This window comes from Nerophis lumbriciformis, linkage group LG10 (assembly GCF_033978685.3).
Source record: "Nerophis lumbriciformis linkage group LG10, RoL_Nlum_v2.1, whole genome shotgun sequence".
Classification (NCBI taxonomy): domain Eukaryota; kingdom Metazoa; phylum Chordata; class Actinopteri; order Syngnathiformes; family Syngnathidae; genus Nerophis; species Nerophis lumbriciformis.
The window spans coordinates 45,421,179-45,448,577 of record NC_084557.2 but is presented as its reverse complement, the minus strand read 5'-3'; the positions used below and the strand labels follow the sequence as shown (position 1 = coordinate 45,448,577).

General features: G+C 37.8%; 1 protein-coding gene across 6 annotated transcripts in view; it reads left to right on the top strand.

Moving 5' to 3' along the window:
- Positions 1–4,083: 4,083 nt before the first annotated feature.
- Positions 4,084–27,399, top strand: part of pclob (piccolo presynaptic cytomatrix protein b) — a 197,398-nt gene continuing 174,082 nt past the window's right edge. For all 6 annotated transcript variants that reach the window (XM_061969547.1, XM_061969548.1, XM_061969546.1 and 3 more), the window contains exons 1-2: positions 4,084–4,266; positions 15,585–16,551. In XM_061969547.1, the coding sequence (XP_061825531.1) occupies positions 15,823–16,551 (729 nt within the window). In that variant the 5' untranslated portion in view covers positions 4,084–4,266; positions 15,585–15,822. The remainder of the gene's footprint in view (positions 4,267–15,584; positions 16,552–27,399) is intronic.

Below are 27,399 nucleotides of genomic sequence, written 5' to 3'. Positions count from 1 at the left end.
TGAAGGTGGAATGGCTTGAATAGGATGAAAAAACTAGTGGAAGTTTGAAAAATGTCCCGGAATTCCTGAAATTTTGGAGAAACCAGGAATTTTTACAGTTCAAAAAACAATTTCGTTTTTTTTGTCCTGATTAAAAGAAATGTTTTGACGGCGGAACGGTTGAAAGTGGGTTGAAAAATGCGGAAGGAGTAGTCGCCAGAAAAAAGGGTGGAAATAGGGCTCTGGAATAACCAGGAAATGCTGGAAAATCCTGGAATTTTTTTGAACTTGGAAAAACAACATTTTCTGGGATGGTGAAATGTGTTGAAGGTAGAATGGTTTGAATAGGTTGAAAAACTGGTGGAAGTTTGAAAAATGGCCAATTCATTTTGAATGGGAAAAAATGTCCCGGAATTCCTGGAATTTCGGGGAAACCAGGAATTTTTACAGTTCAAAAAACAATTTAGTTTTTTTGTCCTGATTAAGAGGAATGTTTTGACGGTGGAACTGTTGAAGTGGCTTGACAAATGTAGGAGTAGTCGCCAGAAAAAAGGGTGGAAATAGGGCTTTGGAAAAACCAGGAATTCTGGAAAATCCTGGAATTTTTTTGAACTTGGAAAATTTGAAGTTTTACATTTCCAGAATGGTGAAATGTGTTGGAGGTGGAATGGCTTGAATAGGATGAAAAAACTAGTGGAAGTTTGAAAAATGGCCAATTCATTTTGAATGGGAAAAAATGTCCCGGAATTCCTGGAATTTCGGAGAAACCAGGAATTTTTACAGTTCAAAAAACAATTTCGTTTTTTGTCCTGATTAAAAGAAATGTTTTGACGGTGGAACGGTTGAAAGTGGGTTGAAAAATGTGGGAGGAGTAGTCGCCAGAAAAAAGGGTGGAAAAATGGCTTTGGAATAACCAGGAATTCTGGAAAATCCTGGAATTTTTTTGAACTTGGAAAAATAGAAGTTTACATTTTCCAGAATGGTGAAATGTGTTGAAGGTAGAATGGTTTCAATAGGATGAAAAACTGGTGGAAGTTTGAAAAATGGCCAATTCATTTTGAATGGGAAAAAATGTCCCGAAATTCCTGGAATTTCAGGGAAACCAGGAATTTTTACAGTTCAAAAAACAATTTAGTTTTTTTGTCCTGATTAAGAGGAATGTTGTGACAGTGGAACGGTTGAAAGTGAGTTGAAAAATGTGGGAGGAGTAGTCGCCAGAAAAAAGGGTGGAAATAGGGCTTTGGAAAAACCAGGAATTCTGGAAAATCCTGGAATTTTTTTTAACTTGGAAAAATAAAAGTTTACATTTTCTGGGATGGTGAAATGTTTTGAAGGTGGAATGGTTTGAATAAGATGAAAAAACTGGTGGAAGTTTGAAAAATGGCCAATTCATTTTGAATGGGAAAAAATGTCCCGGAATTCCTGGAATTTCGGGAAAACCAGGATTTTTTACAGTTCAAAAAACAATTTCGTTTTTTGTCCTGATTAAGAGGAATGTTGTGACGGTGGAACGGTTGAAAGTGGGTTGAAAAATGTGGGAGGAGTAGTTGCCAGAAAAAAGGGTGGAAAAATGGCTTTGGAATAACCAGGAATTCTGGAAAATCCTGGAATTTTTTTGAACTTGGAAAATTTGAAGTTTTACATTTCCAGAATGGTGAAATGTGTTGAAGGTGGAATGGCTTGAATAGGATGAAAAAACTAGTGGAAGTTTGAAAAATGTCCCGGAATTCCTGAAATTTTGGAGAAACCAGGAATTTTTACAGTTCAAAAAACAATTTCGTTTTTTTTGTCCTGATTAAAAGAAATGTTTTGACGGCGGAACGGTTGAAAGTGGGTTGAAAAATGCGGAAGGAGTAGTCGCCAGAAAAAAGGGTGGAAATAGGGCTCTGGAATAACCAGGAAATGCTGGAAAATCCTGGAATTTTTTTGAACTTGGAAAAACAACATTTTCTGGGATGGTGAAATGTGTTGAAGGTAGAATGGTTTGAATAGGTTGAAAAACTGGTGGAAGTTTGAAAAATGGCCAATTCATTTTGAATGGGAAAAAATGTCCCGGAATTCCTGGAATTTCGGGGAAACCAGGAATTTTTACAGTTCAAAAAACAATTTAGTTTTTTTGTCCTGATTAAGAGGAATGTTTTGACGGTGGAACTGTTGAAGTGGCTTGACAAATGTAGGAGTAGTCGCCAGAAAAAAGGGTGGAAATAGGGCTTTGGAAAAACCAGGAATTCTGGAAAATCCTGGAATTTTTTTGAACTTGGAAAATTTGAAGTTTTACATTTCCAGAATGGTGAAATGTGTTGGAGGTGGAATGGCTTGAATAGGATGAAAAAACTAGTGGAAGTTTGAAAAATGGCCAATTCATTTTGAATGGGAAAAAATGTCCCGGAATTCCTGGAATTTCGGAGAAACCAGGAATTTTTACAGTTCAAAAAACAATTTCGTTTTTTGTCCTGATTAAAAGAAATGTTTTGACGGTGGAACGGTTGAAAGTGGGTTGAAAAATGTGGGAGGAGTAGTCGCCAGAAAAAAGGGTGGAAAAATGGCTTTGGAATAACCAGGAATTCTGGAAAATCCTGGAATTTTTTTGAACTTGGAAAAATAGAAGTTTACATTTTCCAGAATGGTGAAATGTGTTGAAGGTAGAATGGTTTCAATAGGATGAAAAACTGGTGGAAGTTTGAAAAATGGCCAATTCATTTTGAATGGGAAAAAATGTCCCGAAATTCCTGGAATTTCAGGGAAACCAGGAATTTTTACAGTTCAAAAAACAATTTAGTTTTTTTGTCCTGATTAAGAGGAATGTTGTGACAGTGGAACGGTTGAAAGTGAGTTGAAAAATGTGGGAGGAGTAGTCGCCAGAAAAAAGGGTGGAAATAGGGCTTTGGAAAAACCAGGAATTCTGGAAAATCCTGGAATTTTTTTTAACTTGGAAAAATAAAAGTTTACATTTTCTGGGATGGTGAAATGTTTTGAAGGTGGAATGGTTTGAATAAGATGAAAAAACTGGTGGAAGTTTGAAAAATGGCCAATTCATTTTGAATGGGAAAAAATGTCCCGGAATTCCTGGAATTTCGGGAAAACCAGGATTTTTTACAGTTCAAAAAACAATTTCGTTTTTTGTCCTGATTAAGAGGAATGTTGTGACGGTGGAACGGTTGAAAGTGGGTTGAAAAATGTGGGAGGAGTAGTCGCCAGAAAAAAGGGTGGAAAAATGGCTTTGGAATAACCAGGAATTCTGGAAAATCCTGGAATTTTTTTGAACTTGGAAAATTTGAAGTTTTACATTTCCAGAATGGTGAAATGTGTTGAAGGTGGAATGGCTTGAATAGGATGAAAAAACTAGTGGAAGTTTGAAAAATGTCCCGGAATTCCTGAAATTTTGGAGAAACCAGGAATTTTTACAGTTCAAAAAACAATTTCGTTTTTTTTGTCCTGATTAAAAGAAATGTTTTGACGGCGGAACGGTTGAAAGTGGGTTGAAAAATGTGGAAGGAGTAGTCGCCAGAAAAAAGGGTGGAAATAGGGCTCTGGAATAACCAGGAAATGCTGGAAAATCCTGGAATTTTTTTGAACTTGGAAAAACAACATTTTCTGGGATGGTGAAATGTGTTGAAGGTAGAATGGTTTGAATAGGTTGAAAAATGGCCAATTCATTTTGAATGGGAAAAAATGTCCCGGAAAAACCTGGAATTCTGGGAAATCCGGGAATTTTTGGAATTGGAAGCCCGTGATTCCTGAATAAGCTGAACAGTTTGAAGTTGGAACGCTTTGAATTGGGTGAAAAATGTGGAAGGTAGAGCGCGCCAAAATCTGGAGAAGAAGAAGAATGAATAATAAATCGATGCATTTTGGTGTGTGAATGTTTTGGAGCATTCACTCACAATAATGCTGCAAACGTGTGACGTAATGCTGCACACGTGTGACGTAATGCTACACACATGTCATGACATTTCTACTCCCTCGTCACTCCAAAACGTAAAAAAAAAAGAAAAAAAAAAAGAAAAAAGACCAATATCCGTCTAGAGGCTTCGCTTTGGTCACGTGAGTCACGTGGAACTAAATCTCGCCGTCCCCTTTAATTTCCCTGCGTGGTCTACACGCCGTGCATTGTGGGCACCTGTCAACCGCGGGCGCATGCGCAGTCCGTGCGGGAGGCGGAGAGGACGCTGATCGCTGTGGGCTGCCCTGTGCCCTCCATCACGCACACGGCCAGGATTTATCTCACGTCTTCTTCTTCTTCCTTTTTTTGGGGGACCAAGATGGGGACAATGATGACATTTAAAGGTAGTATTATCATCTTTGTGCCGGAATCAGAGCGACTTGCTGTTTGACATTGTGGCCGCGGAGGGTGAACGCTCGGCTGCGGGAAGGGAGGAGATGCGCGGGAGGTGTTTTTTTCCACACACACACACACACACACACACACACACACACACACACACACACACACACACACACACACCGATTTTGGTGTTTTTTAGACGGTATGTAAATATCGATACAACGTGAAGTGGGTTGCGTTCAAGGGCAAATGCGGCTGTGGGGTTTTCAATGCACGGCCGTCACGCCACGAGTTTACACCATCCAACATTTGATCGTGTTTTGGGTTGCAACATCCTAAATCTCGTAGAATGTAAATATTAATTCCTGATAGGATACATGGAAGCATTCTGTAGAGGGGTTTCCTTTATTTGATATATTTTTTATTTTTTTTACATTTACTGTTGGCGCTAGGAATTCTCAAAATGGGGTCCCAGGGACCCCATCAAGTCATAAAAAAATGGGATCCCACAGGTAATTTTAGGGGGTCCCACTTTTTTTGTAACCGTTTTGAAATTGAATTATCCTGTTACAACTAGGGGTGATGTTTGATAAGAAATTATCGAGTTTAAACCCATTATCGAATCCTCTTATCAAACCGATTCCTCTCTTATCGAATCCAGATAGGTTGTTGTATATGGAAAAAAACAAAATATTTGGTTTAACAAAAGCTCACTTTTATTTTATTAAGAATTTTTTTTTTCAAATAAATAAATATTGACTGTTACCCGCCTAAAAAAATAAAATAAAATAAATAAATATTGATTGTTGTTACCCGTGGTATGGCATTTTTTTTTTGTCATAAAAACATACAATCATGTGTGCTTACGGACTGTATCCCTGCAGACTGTATTGATCTATATCAGTGGTTCTTAACCTTGTTGGAGGTACCGAACCCCACCAGTTTCATATGCGCATTCACTGAACCCTTCTTTAGTGAAAAAAAAAAAAAATATTTTTTCAAATTCAAGACAAAGTTATATGTTTTTGGTAACACTTTAGTATGGGGAACATATTCTAAGTAACAAAGACTTAATTTCGAGTTTTTTGGACACTAGGGGAACATATTCTAAGTAACAAAGACTAAATTTTGAGTTATTTGGACACTAGGGGAACATATTCTATGTAACATAGACTTAATTTAGAGTTATTTGGACACTAAGGGAACATATTCTAAGAAACAAAGACTTAATTTAGAGTTATTTGGACACTAGGGGAACATATTCTAAGTAACAAAGACTTACTTTAGAGTAATTTGAACACTAGGGGAACATATTCTAAGTAACAAAGACTTAGTTTGGAGTTATTTTGACACTAGAGGAACATATTCTAAGTATAAAAGACTTACTTTAGAGTAATTTGAACACTAGGGGAACATATTCTAAGTAACAAAGACTTAGTTTGGAGTTATTTGGACACTAGAGGAACATATTCTAAGTAACAAAGACTTAATTTAGAGTGATTTGGACACTAAGGGAACATATTCTAAGTAACATAGACTTAATTTAGAGTTATTTGGACACTAGGGGAACATATTCTAAGTAACAAAGACTTAATTTAGAGTTATTTGGACACTAGGGGAACATATTCTAAGTAACAAAGACTTAATTTAGATTTATTTGGACACTAGGGGAACATATTCTATGTAACATAGACTTAATTTAGAGTTATTTGGACACTAGGGGAACATATTCTAAGTAACATAGACTTAATTTAGAGTTATTTGGACACTAAGGGAACATATTCTAAGAAACAAAGACTTAACTTAGAGTTATTTGGACACTAGGGGAACATATTGTAAGTAACAAAGACTAAATTTAGAGTTATTTGGACACTAGAGGAACATATTCTAAGTAACAAAGACTTAATTTAGAGTTATTTGGACACTAGGGGAACATATTCTAAGTAACAAAGACTTCATTTAGAGTTATTTGGACACTAGGGGAACATATTCTAAGTAACAAAGACTTACTTTAGAGTAATTTGAACACTAGGGGAACATATTCTAAGTAACAAAGACTTAGTTTGGAGTTATTTGGACACTAGAGGAACATATTCTAAGTAACATAGACTTAATTTAGAGTTATTTGGACACTAAGGGAACATATTCTAAGAAACAAAGACTTAATTTAGAGTTATTTGGACACTAGGGGAACATATTCTAAGTAACAAAGACTTAATTTAGAGTTATTTGGACACTAGGGGAACATATTCTAAGTAACAAAGACTTACTTTAGAGTAATTTGAACACTAGGGGGACATATTCTAAGTAACAAAGACTTAGTTTGGAGTTATTTGGACACTAGAGGAACATATTCTAAGTAACATAGACTTAATTTAGAGTTATTTGGACACTAAGGGAACATATTCTAAGTAACATAGACTTAATTTAGAGTTATTTGGACACTAAGGGAACATATTCTAAGAAACAAAGACTTAATTTAGAGTTATTTGGACACTAGGGGAACATATTCTAAGTAACAAATACTTAATTTAGAGTTTTCTGGACACTAGGGGGACATATTCTAAGTAACAAAGACTTAATTTAGAGTTATTTGGTTAGGGTTAGGGTTAGAGGGTTAGGGTTATAATGAGGCCATGCCGAATAAGGCATTAATAAGTACTTAATAATGACTAGTTAAGAGCCAATATGTTACTCATTTGCATGTTAATAAGCAACTAATTAATGGTGAATATGTTCCCCATACTAAAGTGTTACACAAAATAAATGATGCACCCTAGGGTTCCATCGAACCCAGGTTAAGAACCACTGTCATAAACGTTACTTAATTCTTTAAAAAATAATTATACAAAAAAGTATTCAGTTATGAACATTCATTCACTTTTTTCTTTCCATCATGGATCCAAACTTTACCGCTCATATCTGCATATTTGACAACCAACGAACGAGATTTCTCTACGGAATCTCCTCTTTGGTCAACAAAAGCACCTTGAAGATTTTAGCGGGAACTCTCATTCAACCCTTTTTGGACTACGCATGCACCTCCTGGTACCCTAGCACCTCCAAAACCCTTAAATCTAAACTCCAAACATCCCAGAACAAGCTAGTCAGATTACTTCTAGACCTCCACCCCAGATCACACCTCACTCCTACCCACTTCTTCAAAGTGAGCTGGATCAGGGTGGAGGACAGAGTAAAACAACTTGCACTGAGCCTGGTCTATAAAATCCGCTACACCTCCCTGATACCGAAGTACATGTCAAACTACTTCCTTAACATAAATGACCGCCATAACCACAACACCAGGGGGAGCTCCACTAACCACGTTAAACCCAGATTCCGATCTAACAAAGGTATTAACTCATTCTCCTTCTATGCCACATCAATATGGAATGCACTCCCAACAGGTGTAAAAGAAAGGGCATCTCTATCCTCCTTCAAAACCGCACTAAAAGAACACCTCCAGGCAACTTCAACCCTAAACTAACACCCTCCCCGGATTTTTAATAATCAAATGTAAATAATCAAATGTAGATACTTATTCTTATGCTTTCTGATCTCTCTCTCTATGTCCACTACTTGCTGTACATACCCTACCAAGTCAGTCCTACACTGTTTCAATGTCCATTTCTCTGATGATACAATTGTTGATGACTGAAGTGATGATAACAACCAAACCTACCACCCCCCCCTCCACATCCCACACCCCGGATTGTAAATAATGTAAATAATTCAATGTATATAGTCTGATGATTATCTTGTGTGATGACTGTATTATGATGATAGTATATATCTGTATCATGAATCAATTTAAGTGGACCCCGACTTAAACAAGTTGAAAAACTTATTCGGGTGTTACCATTTAGTGGTCAATTGTACGGAATATGTACTGTACTGTGCAATCTACTAATAAAAGTCTCAATCAATCAATCAGACTAGAATACCCTTATGAGCATTACATCATAATCAAGAACCTACTGTGCTGTTTACTTGTTGAAATACCCTATTTTAGAGCAAACACCTACCCAAACGACTGTATTTCAAGTAATATTTTGATACTGACACATCTCATATCTGCATATTTTATTAGAATACCCTTATGAGCATTACATATATCATAATCAAGTACCTACTGTACTGTTTACTTGTTGAAATACCTTTTTTTTAGAGCAAATATCTCCCCAAACGACCACTTTGTTGCTGCTAAAAATGTATTTCAAGTAATATTTTGATACTGACACATCTCATATCTGCATATTTTATTAGAATACCCTTATGAGCATTACATATATCAAAATTTAGTACCTACTGTACTGTTTACTTGTTGAAATACCCTTTTTTAGAGCAAATACCTACCCAAACGACCACTTAGCTGCTGCCAAAAATGGATTTCAAGTAATATTTTGATACTGACACATCTCATATCTGCATATTTTATTAGAATACCCTTATGAGCATTACATATATCATAACCAAGTACCTACTGTACTGTTTACTTGTTAAAATACCCTTTTTTAGAGCAAATATCTACCCAAACAATCACTTTGCTGCTGCTAAAAATTTATTTCAAGTAATATTTTGATATTGACACATTTCATATCTGCATATTTTACTAGAATACCCTTGAGCATTACATATATCAAAATGTAGTACCTACTGTACTGTTTACTTCTTGACATACCCTTTTTTTTTTAGAGCAAATACCTACCCAAACGACCACTTTGCTGCTGCCAAAAATTGATTTCAAGTAATATTTTGATACTGACACATCTCATATCTGCATATTTTATTAGAATACCCTTATGAGCATTACATATATCATAACCAAGTACCTACTGTACTTTTTACTTGTTGAAATACCCTTTTTTAGAGCAAATACCTACCCAAACGACTGTATTTCAAGTAATATTTTGATACTGACACATCTCATCTCTGCATATTTTATTAGAATACCCTTATGAGCATTACATATATCATAATCAAGTACCTACTGTACTGTTTACTTGTTGAAATAACCCTTTTTTAGAGCAAATATCTACCCAAACAATCACTTTGCTGCTGCTAAAAATGTATTTCAAGTAATATTTTGATATTGACACATTTCATATCTGCATATTTTACTAGAATACCCTTATGAGCATTACATATATCAAAATTTAGTACCTACTGTACTGTTTACTTCTTGACATACCCTTTTTTAAGAGCAAATACCTACCCAAACGACCATTTTGCTGCTGCCAAAAATGTATTTCAAGTAATATTTTCATACTGACACATCTCATCTCTGCATATTTTATTAGAATACCCTTATGAGCATTACATATATCATAACCAAGTACCTACTGTACTGTTTACTTGTTGAAATACCCTTTTTTAGAGCAAATATCTACCCAAACAATCACTTTGCTGCTGCTAAAAATGTATTTCAAGTAATATTTTGATATTGACACATTTCATATCTGAATATTTTACTAGAATACCCTTATGAGCATTACATATATCATAATCAAGTATCTACTGTACTATTTACTCGTTGAAATACCCTTTTTTAGAGCAAATATCTACCCAAACGACCACTTTGCTGCTGCTAAAAATGTATTTCAAGTAATATTTTGATATTGACACATTTTATATCTGCATATTTTACTAGAATACCCTTATGAGCATTACATATATCATAACCAAGTACCTACTGTACTGTTTACTCGTTGAAATACCCTTTTTTAGAGCAAATATCTACCCAAACTACCACTTTGCTGCTGCCAAAAAATTTATTTCAAGTAATATTTTGATACTGACACATCTCATATCTGCATATTTTACTAGAATACCCTTATCAGCATTACATATATCATAATCAAGTACCTACTGTACTATTTACTCGTTGAAATACCCTTTTTTAGAGCAAATATCTACCCAAACGACCACTTTGCTGCTGCTAAAAATGTATTTCAAGTAATATTTTGATATTGACACATTTCATATCTGCATATTTTACTAGAATACCCTTATGAGCATTACATATATCATAACCAAGTACCTACTGTACTGTTTACTTTTTGACATACCCTTTTTTTTTTAGAGCAAATACCTACCCAAACTACCACTTTGCTGCTGCCAAAAATGGATTTCAAGTAATATTTTGATACTGACACATCTCATATCTGCATATTTTATTAGAATACCCTTATGAGCATTACATATATCATAACCAAGTACCTACTGTACCGTTTACTTGTTGAAATACCCTTTTTTAGAGCAAATACCTACCCAAACGACCATTTTGCTGCTGCCAAAAATGTATTTCAAGTAATATTTTGATACTGACACATCTCATATCTGCATATTTTACTAAAATACCCTTATGAGCATTACATATATCATAATCAAGTACCTACTGTACTATTTACTCGTTGAAATACCCTTTTTTAGAGCAAATATCTACCCAAACGACCACTTTGCTGCTGCTAAAAATGTATTTCAAGTAATATTTTGATATTGACACATTTCATATCTGCATATTTGACTAGAATACCATTATGAGCATTACATATATCAAAATTTAGTACCTACTGTACTGTTTACTTCTTGACATACCCTTTTTTTTAGAGCAAATACCTACCCAAACTACCACTTTGCTGCTGCCAAAAATGGATTTCAAGTAATTATTTGATACTGACACATCTCATATCTGCATATTTTATTAGAATACCCTTATGAGCATTACATATATCATAACCAAGTACCTACTGTACTGTTTACTTGTTGAAATACCTTTTTTTAGAGCAAATATCTACCCAAATGACCACTTTGCTGCTGCTAAAAATGGATTTCAAGTAATATTTTGATACTGACACATCTCATATCTGCATATATTACTCGAATACCCTTATGAGCATTACATATATCATAATCAAGTACCTACTGTACTGTTTACTCGTTGAAATACCCTTTTTTAGAGCAAATATCTACCCAAACGACCACTTTGCTGCTGCCAAAAATGGATTTCAAGTAATATTTTGATACTGACACATCTCATATCTGCATATTTTATTAGAATACCCTTATGAGCATTACATATATCAAAATTTAGTACCTACTGTACTGTTTACTTCTTGACATACCCTTTTTTTTAGAGCAAATACCTACCCAAACTACCACTTTGCTGCTGCCAAAAATGTATTTCAAGTAATATTTTGATATTGACACATTTCATATCTGCATATTTGACTAGAATACCCTTATGAGCATTACATATATCAAAATTTAGTACCTACTGTACTGTTTACTTCTTGACATACCCTTTTTTAAGAGCAAATACCTACCCAAACGACCACTTTGCTGCTGCCAAAAATTGATTTCAAGTAATATTTTGATACTGACACATCTCATATCTGCATATTTTATTAGAATACCCTTATGAGCATTACATATATCATAACCAAGTACCTACTGTACTGTTTACTTGTTGAAATACCCTTTTTAGAGCAAATACCTACCCAAACGACCATTTTGCTGCCGCCAAAAATGTATTTCAAGTAATATTTTGATACTGACACATCTCATATCTGCATATTTTACTAGAATACCCTTATGAGCATTACATATATCATAACCAAGTACCTACTGTACTGTTTACTTTTTGAAATACCCTTTTTTAAAGCAAATATCTACCCAAACGACCACTTTGCTGCTGCTAAAAATGTATTTCAAGTAATATTTTGATATTGACACATTTCATATCTGCATATTTTACTAGAATACCCTTATGAGCATTACATATATCAAAATTTAGTACCTACTGTACTGTCTACTTCTTGACATACCCTTTTTTAAGAGCAAATACCTACCCAAACGACCACTTTGCTGCTGCCAAAAATGGATTTCAAGTAATATTTTGATACTGACACATCTCATATCTGCATATTTTATTAGAATACCCTTATGAGCATTACATATATCATAACCAAGTACCTACTGTACTGTTTACTCGTTGAAATACCCTTTTTTAGAGCAAATATCTACCCAAACTACCACTTTGCTGCTGCCAAAAATGGATTTCAAGTAACATTTTGATACTGACACATCTCATATCTGCATATTTTATTAGAATACCCTTATGAGCATTACATATATCATAACCAAGTACCTACTGTACTGTTTACTCGTTGAAATACCCTTTTTTAGAGCAAATATCTACCCAAACTACCACTTTGCTGCTGCCAAAAAATTTATTTCAAGTAATATTTTGATACTGACACATCTCATATCTGCATATTTTATTAGAATACCATTATGAGCATTACATATATCATAATCAAGTATCTACTGTACTATTTACTCGTTGAAATACGTGTGAAATATGTGTGAAATGATTAACACATTAGCGTAAAATATCAAATAATATTATTTAGCTCATTCACGTAAGAGACTAAACCAGGTGTCGGCAACCCGCGGCTCCGGAGCCACATGCGGCTCTTTGATCACTCTGATGCGGCTCAGCAGCTTACTTGCTGAACCCCCCAATTTTCCCGGGAGACTTCTGGATTTCAGTGCCTCTCGCAGAAAACTCCCGGGATTAATATTCACCGATTTTCACCCTTACGGCTATAATAAGGACGTGCAATAATGGTACAACATTTGGCGCCCTCTACAATCTGTATTAACAGCGTGTCAGCCCAACACTTGTTATACAATATACATCTTCTGCTTGCACACGCACGTGACAGCAAGGCATACTTGGTCAACAGCCACACAGGTTACACTGACGGTGGTCATATAAAACAACTTTAACACTCTTACTAATAATGCGCCACACTTTGAACCAAAACCAAACAAGAATGACAAACACATTTTGGGAGAACATCAGCACCTTAACACAACATAAACACAACAGAACAAACACCCAGAATCCCATGCAGCCCTGACTCTTCCGGGCTACATTATACACCCCTGCTACCACCAAACCCCGCCCCCACCCCAACCCTGCTCCCTCACACATCACCCCCCCCCCCCCCCCCCCCCCCCCCCCTCTCTGTGCGTCAGTTGAGGTGGGCGGGTTTTGGTAGCGGGGGGGGTGTATAATGTATCCCGGAAGAGTTAGGGATGCATGGGATTCTGGGTATTTGTCCTGTTGTGTTTATGTTGTGTTACGGTGCAGATGTTCTCCCGAAATGTGTTTGTCATTCTTGTTTGGTGTGGGTTCACAGTGTGGCGCATTATGTTAAAGTTTTTTTTATTTTTTTATACCGCCACCGTCAGTGTGACCTGTGTCGTTGTTGAGCAAGTATGCCTTGCTGTCACCTATGTGAGCAAGCGGAAGCCCCATACAACGTGTGGCTGATCAGGCACGCTGGCTGTAGTGAGTGCCATAGTATGGCGTCACTATGGCGTCACATTAGTGCCAAAAATCCGAGCGCACAAAAACTGTTATCGCGCGCTGATTCTCCACTTCGTGCGCGCGCGCGACACCCTGCTATACTTCTGATTGTCTCTGAGCATTTTTCGGCATTTTTCGACTGACCAATCAGAAAGAAGGGGCCGTCTAAGCATACCCGCCCCCCAAAGTGCCAAAAAGAAACATGACAGCGCGAGGAGAGATGCCAGGAGTACACAGAGAGCGCGCAGAAAGGCACCGCGCGCTCGCAAAAAGGCACTGCGCCCTCGCAAAAAGGCACCGCGCGCGCACAGAAAGGCACCGCGCGCGCGCAAAAAGGCACCACGCGCGCGCAAAAGGGTGTTGCGCGCGCGCACGAAGTGGAGAATCAGCGCGCGATAACAGTTTTTATGCGCTCGGATTTTTGGCACTAATGTGACGCCATACATATGCTGTACCATCACCGCACGCACGACACTGAGCCATTCATTCAGAACCTGCGTGCCGCACCAGCTTTCAAATTCCACATAAAAGTGTGGGCCGCGTGTCTGAGACCCCTGGTTAATACATAGCACAAAGCAAAAAAAAAACTTTGTATGCAGTCTTATTTCATTTAAAATTTCAAAAATTTTTTGTGGCTCCCATTGTTTTCTTTAATTTGTGAAACTGGTCAAAATGGCTCTTTGACTGGTAAAGGTTGCCGACCCCTGGACTAGACGTATAAGATTTCATGGGATTTAGCGATTAGGAGTGACAGATTGTTTGGTAAACGTATAGCATGTTCTATATGTTATAGTTATTTGAATGACTCTTACCATAATATGTTACGTTAACATACCAGTTGGTTATTTATGCCTCATATAACGTACACTTATTCAGCCTGTTGTTCACTATTCTTTATTTTAAATTGCCTTTCAAATGTCTATTCTTGCTGTTGGCTTTTATCAAATACATTTCCCCAAAAAGTGCGACTTATACTCCAGTGCGACTTATATATGTTTTTTTTCCTTCTTTATTATGCATTTTCGGCCGGTGCGACTTATACTCCGAAAAATACGGTACTTAAAATTAATTCTGGACCTCCGATTTTACTTTGTCGTTGTATTTTTTTGTCCGTATGGATGTGAAATGGGCTTCAATTATTTTCACGATGGTATTAAAAAGTCTTAAATTGGACATGTAGAAACCTGCAGAGACCCTGATTGGGAGATGGAGTTTACTTCCAGACTCTAAATTAAGTCTTTGTTACTTAGAATATGTTCCCCTAGTGTCCAAATAACTCTAAATTTAGTCTTTGTTACTTAAAATATGTTCCCCTCGTGTCCAAATAACTCTAAATTAAGTCTTTGTTACTTACAATATGCTCCCTTAGTGTCCAAATAACTCTAAATTAAGTCTTTGTTACTTACAATATGTTCCCCTAGTGTCCAAATAACTCTAAATTTAGTCTTTGTTACTTAGAATATGTTCCCCTCGTGTCCAAATAACTCTAAATTAAGTCTTTCTTTACTTAGAATATGTTCCCCTAGTGTCCAAATAACTCTAAATTTAGTCTTTGTTACTTAGAATATGTTCCCCTAGTGTCCAAATAACTCTAAATTAAGTCTTTGTTACTTAGAATATGTTCCCCTAGTGTCCAAATAACTCTAAATTTAGTCTTTGTTACTTAGAATATATCGAGTATATCGATAAATCGCCCAGCCCTACTTTAGAATACTATGAACTTGCAGTGAAATGGTCGAATACAATTAACAAAGCCCCACTAAGAGGACACATGGTGTTTATGTTCTAATCTCCATGCCATCATGTTGTCATTCTTTCTCAATGCTTTTTGTCCGAGACAGACGTTAATTTGGTTCTCTCCTCCGTTATCCCTCCATCTTATCTTTCTCTCTGTCAACCCTGACCTCCTCCATCGTCCCATCCTCCCTCTCTATCATTCAGGAGGTCCAATGTAGACGGCGAGCCAGAGGAGAGTCCAGGCAGCAGCAGCAGCAGCACTGATAGCAGCACCAGCGGGGCTGTCGATGCTCTCGCCTCAGCACCGACTCCAGCTCCCCCTCAGGCCTCTGCAGGAGCGCCTGGAGAGGGAACAGGCAGCAGCTCCTCCTCTGACTCAGACACTTCTGTAGACTCCAGCTCCTACGAGGAGGAGGAGGGGGAAGATAATAAGGAGGGCGAGATGTTTTCTTCTAAATTCCTCAGTGGGGGCAACCCGCTTAGTGCTGTGTCCTCTGCTGTGAACAAGTTTGGACTGTTTGGCGATGAAGGGGATAAGAGCCAAAAAGCTCCCCCGCAGCAGGGGGTCAAGCCCAGTGGAGACCAGCAACCAGGTGTGGACCCTAACAAAAGCATGCAACAACAGAAGGGACCCCTAAAATCCAACCAGGGTGCTCCTGTGCAGAAGAGCCAGGGAGGACCACATGGGAATGGACAGGCAGGACCCCTCAAACAACCCGGAGCTCAGCCAAAGGGCTCAGTGCAACAAGGTTCCCCCAAAGCTGGAGGACGAGAGCAGACTAAGAGTGACGTACCACGACAAGGGAATGCTAAGCCTGGCGCAGCACAGGTGGGACAAGAGCAGCAGCAGGGGTCGCCTAAACCTTCCCAGCAACAGCAGAGCGCCCCCAAAGCTGGCCCAAAGCAGGCTGCATCCAAGCCCGTGGCACAGCAGCAGTCCAGGCCTAAAGGACCTGGTACACCCGACCTTTCACAGAGGTCAGGGTCTCCATCGCCAGCCCGGAACCAAGAATCCCCGTCTCAAGCAAAATTAGTCGACAGGCCACTTTGTCCAGTTTGCAACACCACCAAACTCAACGTGCACACCAAGGACCCACCCAACCATCGAAGATGCACACAGTGTAAGACGCACGTTTGCAGCTTGTGTGGCTTCAGCCCGCCAGACTCTGATGTAAGTTTGATTTTATTGGTCTAGTACAGGGGTGCTCACACTTTTTCTGCAGGCGAGCTACTTTTCAATTGATCAAGTCGTGGGGATCTACCTCAATCATATATATAATTTATATTTACTTATTTATGAAAAATATGGTTTTGTTAATAAGTTAAAGGTGTTTAATGATAATGCAAGCATGTTTAACACATATAGTTAATATTGTTAATAAGTTAAAGGTGTTTAAAGATAATACAAGAATGTTTAACACATATAGTTAATATTGTTAACAACTTAAAGGTGGTTAAAGATAATAAAAGCATGTTTAACACATATAGTTAATATTGTTAACAAGTTAAAGGTGTTTAAAGATAATACAAGCATGTTTAACACATAGTTAATATTGTTAACAACTTAAAGGTGTTTAAAGATAATGCAAGCATGTTTAACACATATAGTTAATATTGTTAACAAGTTAAAGGTTTTTAATGATAATACAAGCATTTTTAACACATAGTTAATAAATTAAAGGTGTTTAATGATAATACAAGAATGTTTAACACATATAGTTAATATTGTTAACAAGTTAAAGGTGTTTAAAGATAATACAAGCATCTTTAACACATATAGTTAATATTGTTAACAAGTTAAAGCTGTTTAAAGATAATACAAGCATGTTTAACTCATACAGTTAATATTGTTAATAAGTTAAAGGTGTTTAAAGATAATACAAGCATGCTTAACACATATAGTTAATATTGTTAACAACTTAAAGGCGGTTAAAGATAATACAAGCATGTTTAACACATATAGTTAATATTGGTAACAAGTTAAAGGTGTTTAAAGATAATACAAGCATGTTTAACACATATAGTTAATGTTGTTAATAAGTTAAAGGTGTTTAAAGATAATACAAGCATGTTTAACACATATATGTAATATTGTTAAAAAATTAAAGGTGTTTAAGGATAATACAAGTATGTTTAATACATATAGTTAATATTGTTAACAAGTTAAAGGTGTTTAAAGATAATGCAAGCATGTTTAACACATAGTTAATAAATTAAAGGTGTTTAATGATAATACAATAATGTTTAATACATATAGTTAATATTGTTAACAAGTTAAAGGTGTTTAAAGATAATACAAGCATGTTTAACACATATAGTTAACATTGTTAACAAGTTAAAGGTGTTTAAAGATAATACAAGCATGTTTAACACATATAGTCAATACTGTTAACAAGTTAAAGGTGGTTAAAAATAATACAAGCATGTTTAACACATATAGTTAATAAGTTAAAGGCGTTTAAAGATAATACAAGCATGTTTAACACATATAGTTAATATTGTTAACAAGTTAAAACTGTTTAATGATAATACAAGCATGTTTAACACATATAGTTAATATTGTTAATAAGTTCAAGGTGTTTAAAGATAATACAAGCATGTATATAGTTAATATTGTTAATAAGTTAAAGGTGTTTAAAGATAATACAAGCATGTTTAACGCATATAGATTCCTTTCTTTCATGAAGACAAGAATATAAGTTGGTGTATTACCTGATTCTGATGACTTGCATTGATTAGAATCAGACAGTGGTGATGATAACGTCTGCATTTTCGAATGGAGGAGAAAAAAAGTCCTCCTTTCTGTCCAATACCACATGAAAGTGGTTGGTTTTTGCCATCTTATTTGTCCAGCTTCCGTACTCCTCTGTATACACTTTACAAGAAATACATTGGCGGAAAACTCCGTAGCTTGCTAGCTTGTGCACGCCAGCTTTCTGAGACTCTTATTTTGGTAGCGCAACTGTGCAACTGTGCAGTCGGTCTTTGGAGTTTTGACGACAGGTACGGCGCCAGAGTCTGTTGAAATAAAGTGTTTCTCGCCTTCCTGTCAGTAATTTTAATGAGCTGGCAGCAGCCAGCGTCATCTCAGAAGACCCTCGGGTGCCGTGAATGTCAATCAAGTGACGAAAGTGACGTCATAGTAAAGATTTATGATCGCTCATTTTTAGGACTATTTTTTTAATGCCTGGCTGGTGATCGACTGACACACCCTCCGAGATCGACCGGTAGCTCGCGATCGACGTAATAAGCACCCCTGGTCTAGTATGTACTCACGCTAGGGGTGTAGCGGATACGTGTATTTGTATTGAACCATTTCGGTACGGGGGGTTCGGTTCGGTTCGGAGGTGTACCGAACGAGTTTCCACACGAACATAAAAAGTAGCCGCCTAAGCTAAAGTCTTAACAAGCTGCTCTGATTGGTTACAAACAGAGCGGTAACAGCCAATCAGCAGTGTGTATTCAGAGTGGTAACAGCCAATCAGCAGTGCGTATTCAGAGCGCATGTAGTCAGTGCTTAGCGTTTAGCAGGTAATCATCAGGCAGCGGACTCTCCCCAAATGATAATAAACACCTCCCAGTCAACTACTAGTAACATCACTATGAGCCCGTTGACCTTCTAGAAAAATAAACTGCAGCTCAGCTTGCTCGCAGTCCTGGCTTGAGGTGAAGGCTAATTCGCTTTTAGCGTAACGTTAGCTCATTTTGCGGTGTGTGTGTGTGTGTGTGTGTGTGTGTTATGGACAGCAAAGCCCTGTCTGTCTGTTATTTCACTTCACCTTTTTCTGTGTTGATTGAACTGTGTTGAAGCAGCAAAAAAGGACATTATGTTAAATGAAGAGTTTCTGTCTCTGATAGTTGATATAATAATGTAACTGCATCATTAAGCCTACATGAACTCCATGGTGTTCAGGGATGAATAGTCTCTCCTATTGCTATTGTACTATTTTTTCAGCTATAGTTACATTACCGGTAATCATTAGTAATGCAGCAGCCTAGTTTTAAATGGCAGGGTCCCTGCTATTACATGTTGATAAAAATATAACATTTACATAATAAAAATCAACAACAGGCTTACCAAATGCTGTAATAAATTAAGCATGATGAGTTGACTTGACACTGTTTAATGTTGCACTTTTTATATGTAGAAGAAAAGTTTTGTCATTTTATTTAATCTGAGCAACAACTTGAGGCAGTTTAATGTTGATTAACGTGGGCAGAATTATTATAGTGTTCCCAATGTTAAAAGGATAAAGCCATTGTTTACAAATTTGATAAATAAATAACCAAAAAATTTATATTTTGTTGTTTTCTTACTGTACCGAAAATGAACCGAACCGTGACCTCTAAACCGAGGTACGTACCGAACCGAAATTGTGTGTACCGTTACACCCCTAACTCACGCTAATACTCCAATTAAAACATGTGCATGTTGTACAGTGGAACCTTGAGTTACCAACTCAATTGGTTCTTGAACATGGTTCACAAATCGAAAAGTCTGTGTACTGAAGCAGAGTTCCCCATAAGAATCAATGTAAACATGACTAATTGGCAAATAATAATCTACAATATATCCATTCATCCATCCATTTTTAACCGCTTGTCCCTTTCGGGGCAATCAAAAGTTTACATTCACTTGTAAAGAACATCATGTCATGGCTGTCTTGAGTTTCCAATCATTTCTACAACTCTTATTTTTGTGTGATAGAGTGATTAGAGCACATACTTGTTGGTCACAAAAAACATTCATGAAGTTTGCTTCTTTTATGAATTTATTATGTGTCTACTGAAAATGTGCTGGGTCAAAAGTATACATACAGCAATGTTAATATTTGCTTACATGTCCCTTGGCAAATTTCACTGCAATAAGGCGCTTTTGGTAGCCATCCACAAGCTTCTGCTTGAATTTTTGACCACAAAATTGGTGCAGTTCAGCTGTGTTGCTTTTCTGACATGGACTTGTTTCTTCAGCATTGTCCACACGTTTAAGTCAGGACTTTGGGAAGGCCATTCTAAAACCTTCATTCTAGCCTGATTTAGCCATTCCTTTACCATTTTTGAGGTGTGTTTGGGGTCATTGTCCTGTTGGAACACCCAACTGCGCCCAAGACCCAACCTCCGGGCTGATGATTTTAGCTTGTCCTGAAGAATTTGGAGCTAATCCTCCTTTTTCATTGTCCCATTTAAAGCCCCAGTTCAATTGGCAGCAAAACAGGCCCAGAGCATAATACTACCACCACCATGCTTGACAGTTGGGCTGGTGTTCCTGGCATTAAAGGCCTCACCTTTTCTCCTCCAAACATATTGCTGGGTATTGTGGCCAAACAGATCCATTTTTGTTTCATCTGACATCACATGGACAAAGATAAGACCTTCTGGAGGAAAGTTCTGTGGTCAGATGAAACAAAAATTGAGCTGTTTGGCCACAATACCCAGCAATATGTTTGGAGGAGAAAAGGTGACACCTTTAACAGGCGTTAAGGAAATAAAAGACAATTAGGCCAAATGCAATAATTGAGGGCACATCTTAACATGTATAATTAAAGGCCTACTGAAATGCGATTTTCTTATTTAAACGGGGATAGCAGGTCCATTCTATGTGTCATACTTGATCATTTCGCGATATTGCCATATTTTTGCTGAAAGGATTTAGTAGAGAACATCGACGATAAAGTTCGCAACTTTTGGTCGCTGATAAAAAAAGCCTTGCCTGTACCGGAAGTAGCAGACGAGTAGCGTGACGTCACAGGTTGTGGAGCTCCTCACATCTGCACATTGTTTACAATCATGGCCACCAGCAGCGAGAGCGATTCGGACCGAGAAAGCGACGATTTCCCCATTAATTTGAGCGAGGATGAAAGATTTGTGGATGAGTAAAGTGAGAGTGAAGGACTAGAGGGCAGTGGGAGCGATTCAGATAGGGAAGATGCTGTGAGAGGCGGGTGGGACCTGATATTCAGCTGGGAATGACTAAAACAGTAAATAAACACAAGACATAGATATACTCTAGTAGCCACAACACAACCAGGCTTATATTTAATATGCCACAAATTAATCCCGCATAACAAACACCTCCCCCCTCCCGTCCATATAACCCGCCAATACAACTCAGACACCTGCACAACACACTCAAGCCCACAGCCCAAAGTACCGTTCACCTCCCCAAAGTTCATACAGCACATATATCTCCCCAAAGTTACGTACGTGACATGCACATAGCGGCACGCACGTACGGGCAAGCGATCAAATGTTTGGAAGCCGCAGCTGCATGCGTACTCACGGTACCGCGTCTGCGCATCCAACTCAAAGTCCTCCTGGTAAGAGTCTCTGTTGTCCTAGTTCTCCACAGGCCAATGGTAAAGCTTGACTGTCATCTTCCGGGAATGTAAACAATGAAACACCGGCTGTGTTTGTGTTGCTGCAGCCGCCCGCAATACACCGCTTCCCACCTACAGCTTTCTTCTTTGCTGTCTCCATTGTTCATTGAACAAATTGCAAAAGATTCACCAACACAGATGTCCAGAATAATGTTGAATTTTGCGATGAAAACAGACGACTTAATAGCTGGCCACCATGCTGTCCCAAAATGTCCTCTACAATCCGTGACGTCACGCGCAGACGTCATCATACCGAGACGTTTTCAGCAGGATATTTCGCGCAAAATTTAAAATTGCACTTTAGTAAGCTAACCCGGCCGTATTGGCACGTGTTGCAATGTTAAGATTTCATCATTGATATATAAACTATCAGACTGCGTGGTCGGTAGTAGTGGGTTTCTGTAGGACTTTAAACCTTATTTAATCAAAAATATGATTTATTCGATAACTCGATTAATCGATCGGGATATTCGATAGAATACTCGATTACTAAAATATTTGATAGCTGCACCTCTGGTCTAGTCCCATGTGACCACTGTATCGTCACACCCCTTGTCACAACTCAAAATAGTTTTGATTGGGTCACTGGTTGTCAAGTTATTTTGTTGCTCTAGAAGGCACACCATGTCTCTGCAAAATTAATCTGTTGCATAACATTTATTCATTCTATGTTCTTCATCATTACTTATACTCAAGTTTTACATGTCCACGCCACAACGTATTATTGTGCTTTGGGGTCCTGATAAAACCTCAACTTTGGACTTGAGGTTAAAAAAAGTTTGTGAAACCCTGCTTTAAACTTTTGAATTAGAACATATTGATTCTACATACATGTGTAGTTTATAGGGGTGTAACGGTACACAAAAATTTTGGTTCGGTACATACCTCGGTTTAGAGGTCACGGTTCGGTTCATTTTCGGTACAGTAAGAAAACAACAAAATATAAAATTTTTGGTTATTTATTTACCAAATTTGTAAACAATGGCTTTATCCTTTTAACATTGGGAACACTATAATAATTCTGCCCACGTTAATCAACATTAAACTGCCTCAAGTTGTTGCTCAGATTAAATAAAATGACAAAACTTTTTGTCTACATATAAAAAGTGCAACATTAAACAGTTTCAAGTCAACTCATCATGCTTAATTTATTACAGCATTTGGGAAGCCTGTAGTTGATTTTTATTATATAAATGTTATATTTTTATCAACATGTGATAGCAGGGACCCTGCCATTCAAAACTAGGCTGCTCCATTACTAATGATTTATGTAACTATAGCTGAAAAAATGGTACAATAGTAATAGGAGTAACTATTCATCCCTGAACACCATGGAGTTCATGTAGGATTAATGATGCAGTTACATTATTATATCAACTATCAGAGACAGGAACTCTTCATTTAACATAATGTCCTTTTTTGCTGCTTCAACACAGCTCAATCAACACAGAAAAAGGTAAAGTGAAATAACAGACAGACAGGGCTTTGCTGTCCGTAACACACGCACACACCGCAAAATGAGCTAAAGTTACGCTAAAAGCGTATTAGCCTTCAGGACTACGAGCAAGCTGAGCTGCCTTTTATATTTCTAGAAGGTCAACGGGCTCATAGTGATGTTACTAGTAGTTGACTGGGAGATGTTTATTTTAATTTGGCAAGAGTCCGCAGCTTGATGATTACCTGCTAAACGCTAAGCACTGACTACATGCGCTCTGAATACGCACTGCTGATTGGCTGTTACCGCTCTGTGTGTAACCAATCAGATGGTTGTGTGGGTGGGACAATGCTGGGTGCTGTGGAGAGGACTAACTGAGACAGAGGCAGAAGGAAGCAGAGACGGCTACTTAATATGTTCGTGTGGAAACTCGTTCGGTACACCTCCGAACCTAACCGAAACCCCCGTACCGAAACGGTTCAATACAAATACACGTACCGTTACACCCCGAGTAGTTTACTATCCAAAAGCAGTCCAGTGGAATCTCCATGGTCAAACACAATCCAGTACTGGGATGCTGGTTGAACTCGTAAAAGCTCAGATTTGAAACTATTTAGTTTTTTTACTTTAGTGACAGTATTTCCTCAAAAATATTGGTCAAATTCCTTATTATATGAACTCAAAAGCTAAGGTATTAAACTTTTTACATACTAAGCGTCATATAAATCAGAATATCTATCAGTGGTGTCAAACTCATTTTAATTGGCTTTCCTCAGAGGGCCGCTTGAATAATAACATTAAATAATATACTAATATAAAGGTACCGTATTTTACGGACCATAGGGCACTGCTGACGAACGGGTTTATTCAGGTCTATTTTCATACAAAAGGCGCACCGGATTAAAAGGCGCATTAAAGGAGTCATATTATGATTTTTTTTCTAAATGTAAAATACTACCTTGTGGTCTACATAACATGTGATGGTGGTTCTTTGCTCAAAATGTTGCATAGATGATGTTTTACACATCATCTTCAAGTCACTTTCTGACAGTCTCTTCAGAATGCGCCATTTTGTGGGCGGTCTTATTTACGTGCCTCCACTTGGACAGCGTCTTCTCCCCGTCATCTTTGTTGTAGCGGTGTAGCGTGCAAGGACGGGAGTGGAAGAAGTGTCAAAAGATGGAGCTAACTGTTTTAATGACATTCAGACTGTACTTCAATCAATAACGGAGCAGCATCTCCTCATCCGTGGCTCACTAGTGCAACAACAACACCCGACAACAATGTGTCCCGTGAAAAACCGTCCGACCGGAACTCTAATAACTAAAGTTCCTTGGGTGAATAATGTAAACTCACTACACCGGTATGTTTTACTGCTTTCATAGCGAGTCGACTGACAGATATAAGTTAGAACTTTAATTTTTAAATGTATTTATTTCAGGCAATGACACAAAAAAAAGTACAAAGTTGACAACCCATAATAATATAAATTAATATAGTGCAAAAGGTAATGTACAGTATGCAATGCATGAACTGTATGCTACTTTATATTAGAAATGCCCCATTACAAGAAGATAGTGAAAAATAAGAAGCTTATCGACTACATCGTCGGCACGGACTACAATGGCGGACTTGGGCAATTTTTCAGGACTTATGCAGATCCCAAAAACAGATCAGCAGGTACCAGAAGGTAAGAAAAGTTGGTTTTGCATAATATTGCAAAACAAAACACCAAATAATGTGTCCGCCAATGGGTGCCATTTTGCGGTCCTTATACACACACCATCATAATACTCGTACTTCTGACTACGGCAGCCGTAATACGGCGACAATCCATCAAGCGGTGCGGCTTCAAAGTCATACTAAAAAGTTTTTTACGATTTTTGAACGCCGTGTGTAATGTTCTTTATTTTCAATGGAACATTTAAAGTTTGCAGTATCTCTTATGTGTGACCGCCATCTACTGGTCACACTTATCATTACACCATGTACCAAAAAAAATTGCTTCAAGGTCGGTAAGCACAACCAGAATTATTCCATACATTAGGCACACCAGGTTATAAGGCGCACCGTCGATTTTTGGGAAAATGAAAGCATTTTAAGTGCGCCTTATAGTCCGAAAAATACGATAAATGCATATTTTATATATAACTAATATTTTTTACAGCATATTACTGTAATAGGAATGTATAAACAGTACCACAGAGCTGCCATTTTTTTACCTCGATATCTGTGGTTGTTGTTTTTATAGTATATTACTGTGCATGGAAAAATGGTACCGAAGTTATTTTAAAAAACTGGCAGCTCCGTTGCTAGAATTTCACCATAAAGTATTTTGTAATTTTTACAGTGAACTTGTTTAGAAATCATAAGTCAAATAGACATTTAAGTATATATTATTATTGTGACACCTTGATTTGGAATATCGTATTTTCCGGACTATAAGGCGCACTTAAAATCCTTTTTTTTCTCAAAACTCGACAGTGCGCCTTATAACCCGGTGCGCCTAATGTAAGGAATAAGTTTTGTTGAGCTTACCCACATCGAAGCAATTTTATTTGGTACATTGTGTAATGATAAGTGTGACCAGTAGATGGCAGTCAAACATAAGAGATACGTGTAGAATGCACTACGATGGCAATATGTCTCAAGTAAACAACACCAACATTTTAAATGTTCCATTGAAAATATAGAACATTACACACTGCGCTCAAAAATCTATCAAAATGTTTTAGTACGACTTTGGTAAGCTATGAAGCCGCACCGCTTGAAGGATTGTTGGTGCATTAAACATAGGAGTAATATTATATTGTGTGTGTATAAGGTAAGACATGATCTGCCATTTTGTTTCGCAATATAATGCAAAAGCAACTTTTCTTACCGTCTGGTACCTGCTGATCTGTATTTGGGATCTGCATAATTCCTGAAAAATTGCGCGCGTCCGCGCCGACGCTGTAGTAATAATCTTCTTCTTTTTCTCTATCTTCTTGTTATGTGACATTCATCCTCCGCTGTTGCCATTTCTAATATAAAGTAGCGTAAAGTTCTTACTTATATCTGCCACTAAACTCGCCGTGAAAGCACTAAAACATACCGGTTTAGTGAGTTTACATTATTCACCCAAGGAACTTTAGTTATTAGAGAGTTCCAGTCGGACGGTTTTTCACGGGACACATTTCCGGTGTTGTTGTTTCCGGATGAGGAGATGGTGCTCTGTTATTTATTGAAGTAATGTCTGAATGTCATTAAAACAGTTAGCGCCATCTTTTGATACTTCTTCCACTCCCGTCCTTGCATGCTACACCGCTACAACAAAGATGACGAGGAGAAGACGCTGTCGAAGGTGAGCCACGTAAATAAGACCGCTCACAAAACGGCGCATCCTGAAGAGACTGTCAGAAAGTGACTTGAAGATGATGTGTAAAACATCATCTATGCAACATTTTGACCAAAGAACCACCATTACATGTTATGTAGACAAGGGAGTCTTTTACATTTAGAAAAAAAAACAACTAATATGACTCCTTTTATGTGCTCTATAACCCGGTGAAATATGTAATATGTGAAAAAAGATTTAAAAAAAAGACCATTCATCGGCAGTAGAGGTAGAGGTATTTTGCCATCTCCGAGTTGGGGAGATCTTGCCCCAAGTGGAGGACTTCAAGTACCTTGGGGTCTTGTTCATGAGTGAAGAAAGATCGTGAGATCAACAGGCGGATTGGTGCGGCGTCTGGAGTGATGCGGACCCTGTATCGATCGAAAAGGACCGAAAGGACAAAATCACTGGTACAAACGGACAAAATTAGTTTCCTCCGTCCGGTGGCGGGGCTCTCTTAGAGATAGGGTGAGAAGCTCTGTCATTTGGTAGGAGTTCAGAGTAAAGCTGCTGCTCCTTCACATCGAGAGAAGATGGGGTGAAAGTGGAGGACTTCAAGTACCTTGGGGTCTTGTTCATGAGTGAAGAAAGATCGTGGATCGACAGGCAGATCGGTGCGGCGTCTGGAGTGATGCGGACCCTGTATCGATCCGTCGTGGTGAAGAAAGAGCTGAGTCAGAAGGCAAAGCTCTCAATTTACCGGTCCATCTACGTGTCCTGTTTTCACCTATGGTCATGAGCTTTGGGTTTTGACTGCAAGGACAAGATCCCAAAATTAGTTTCCTCCGTCGGGTGGCGGGGCTCTCCCTTAGAGCTAGGGTGAGAAGCTCT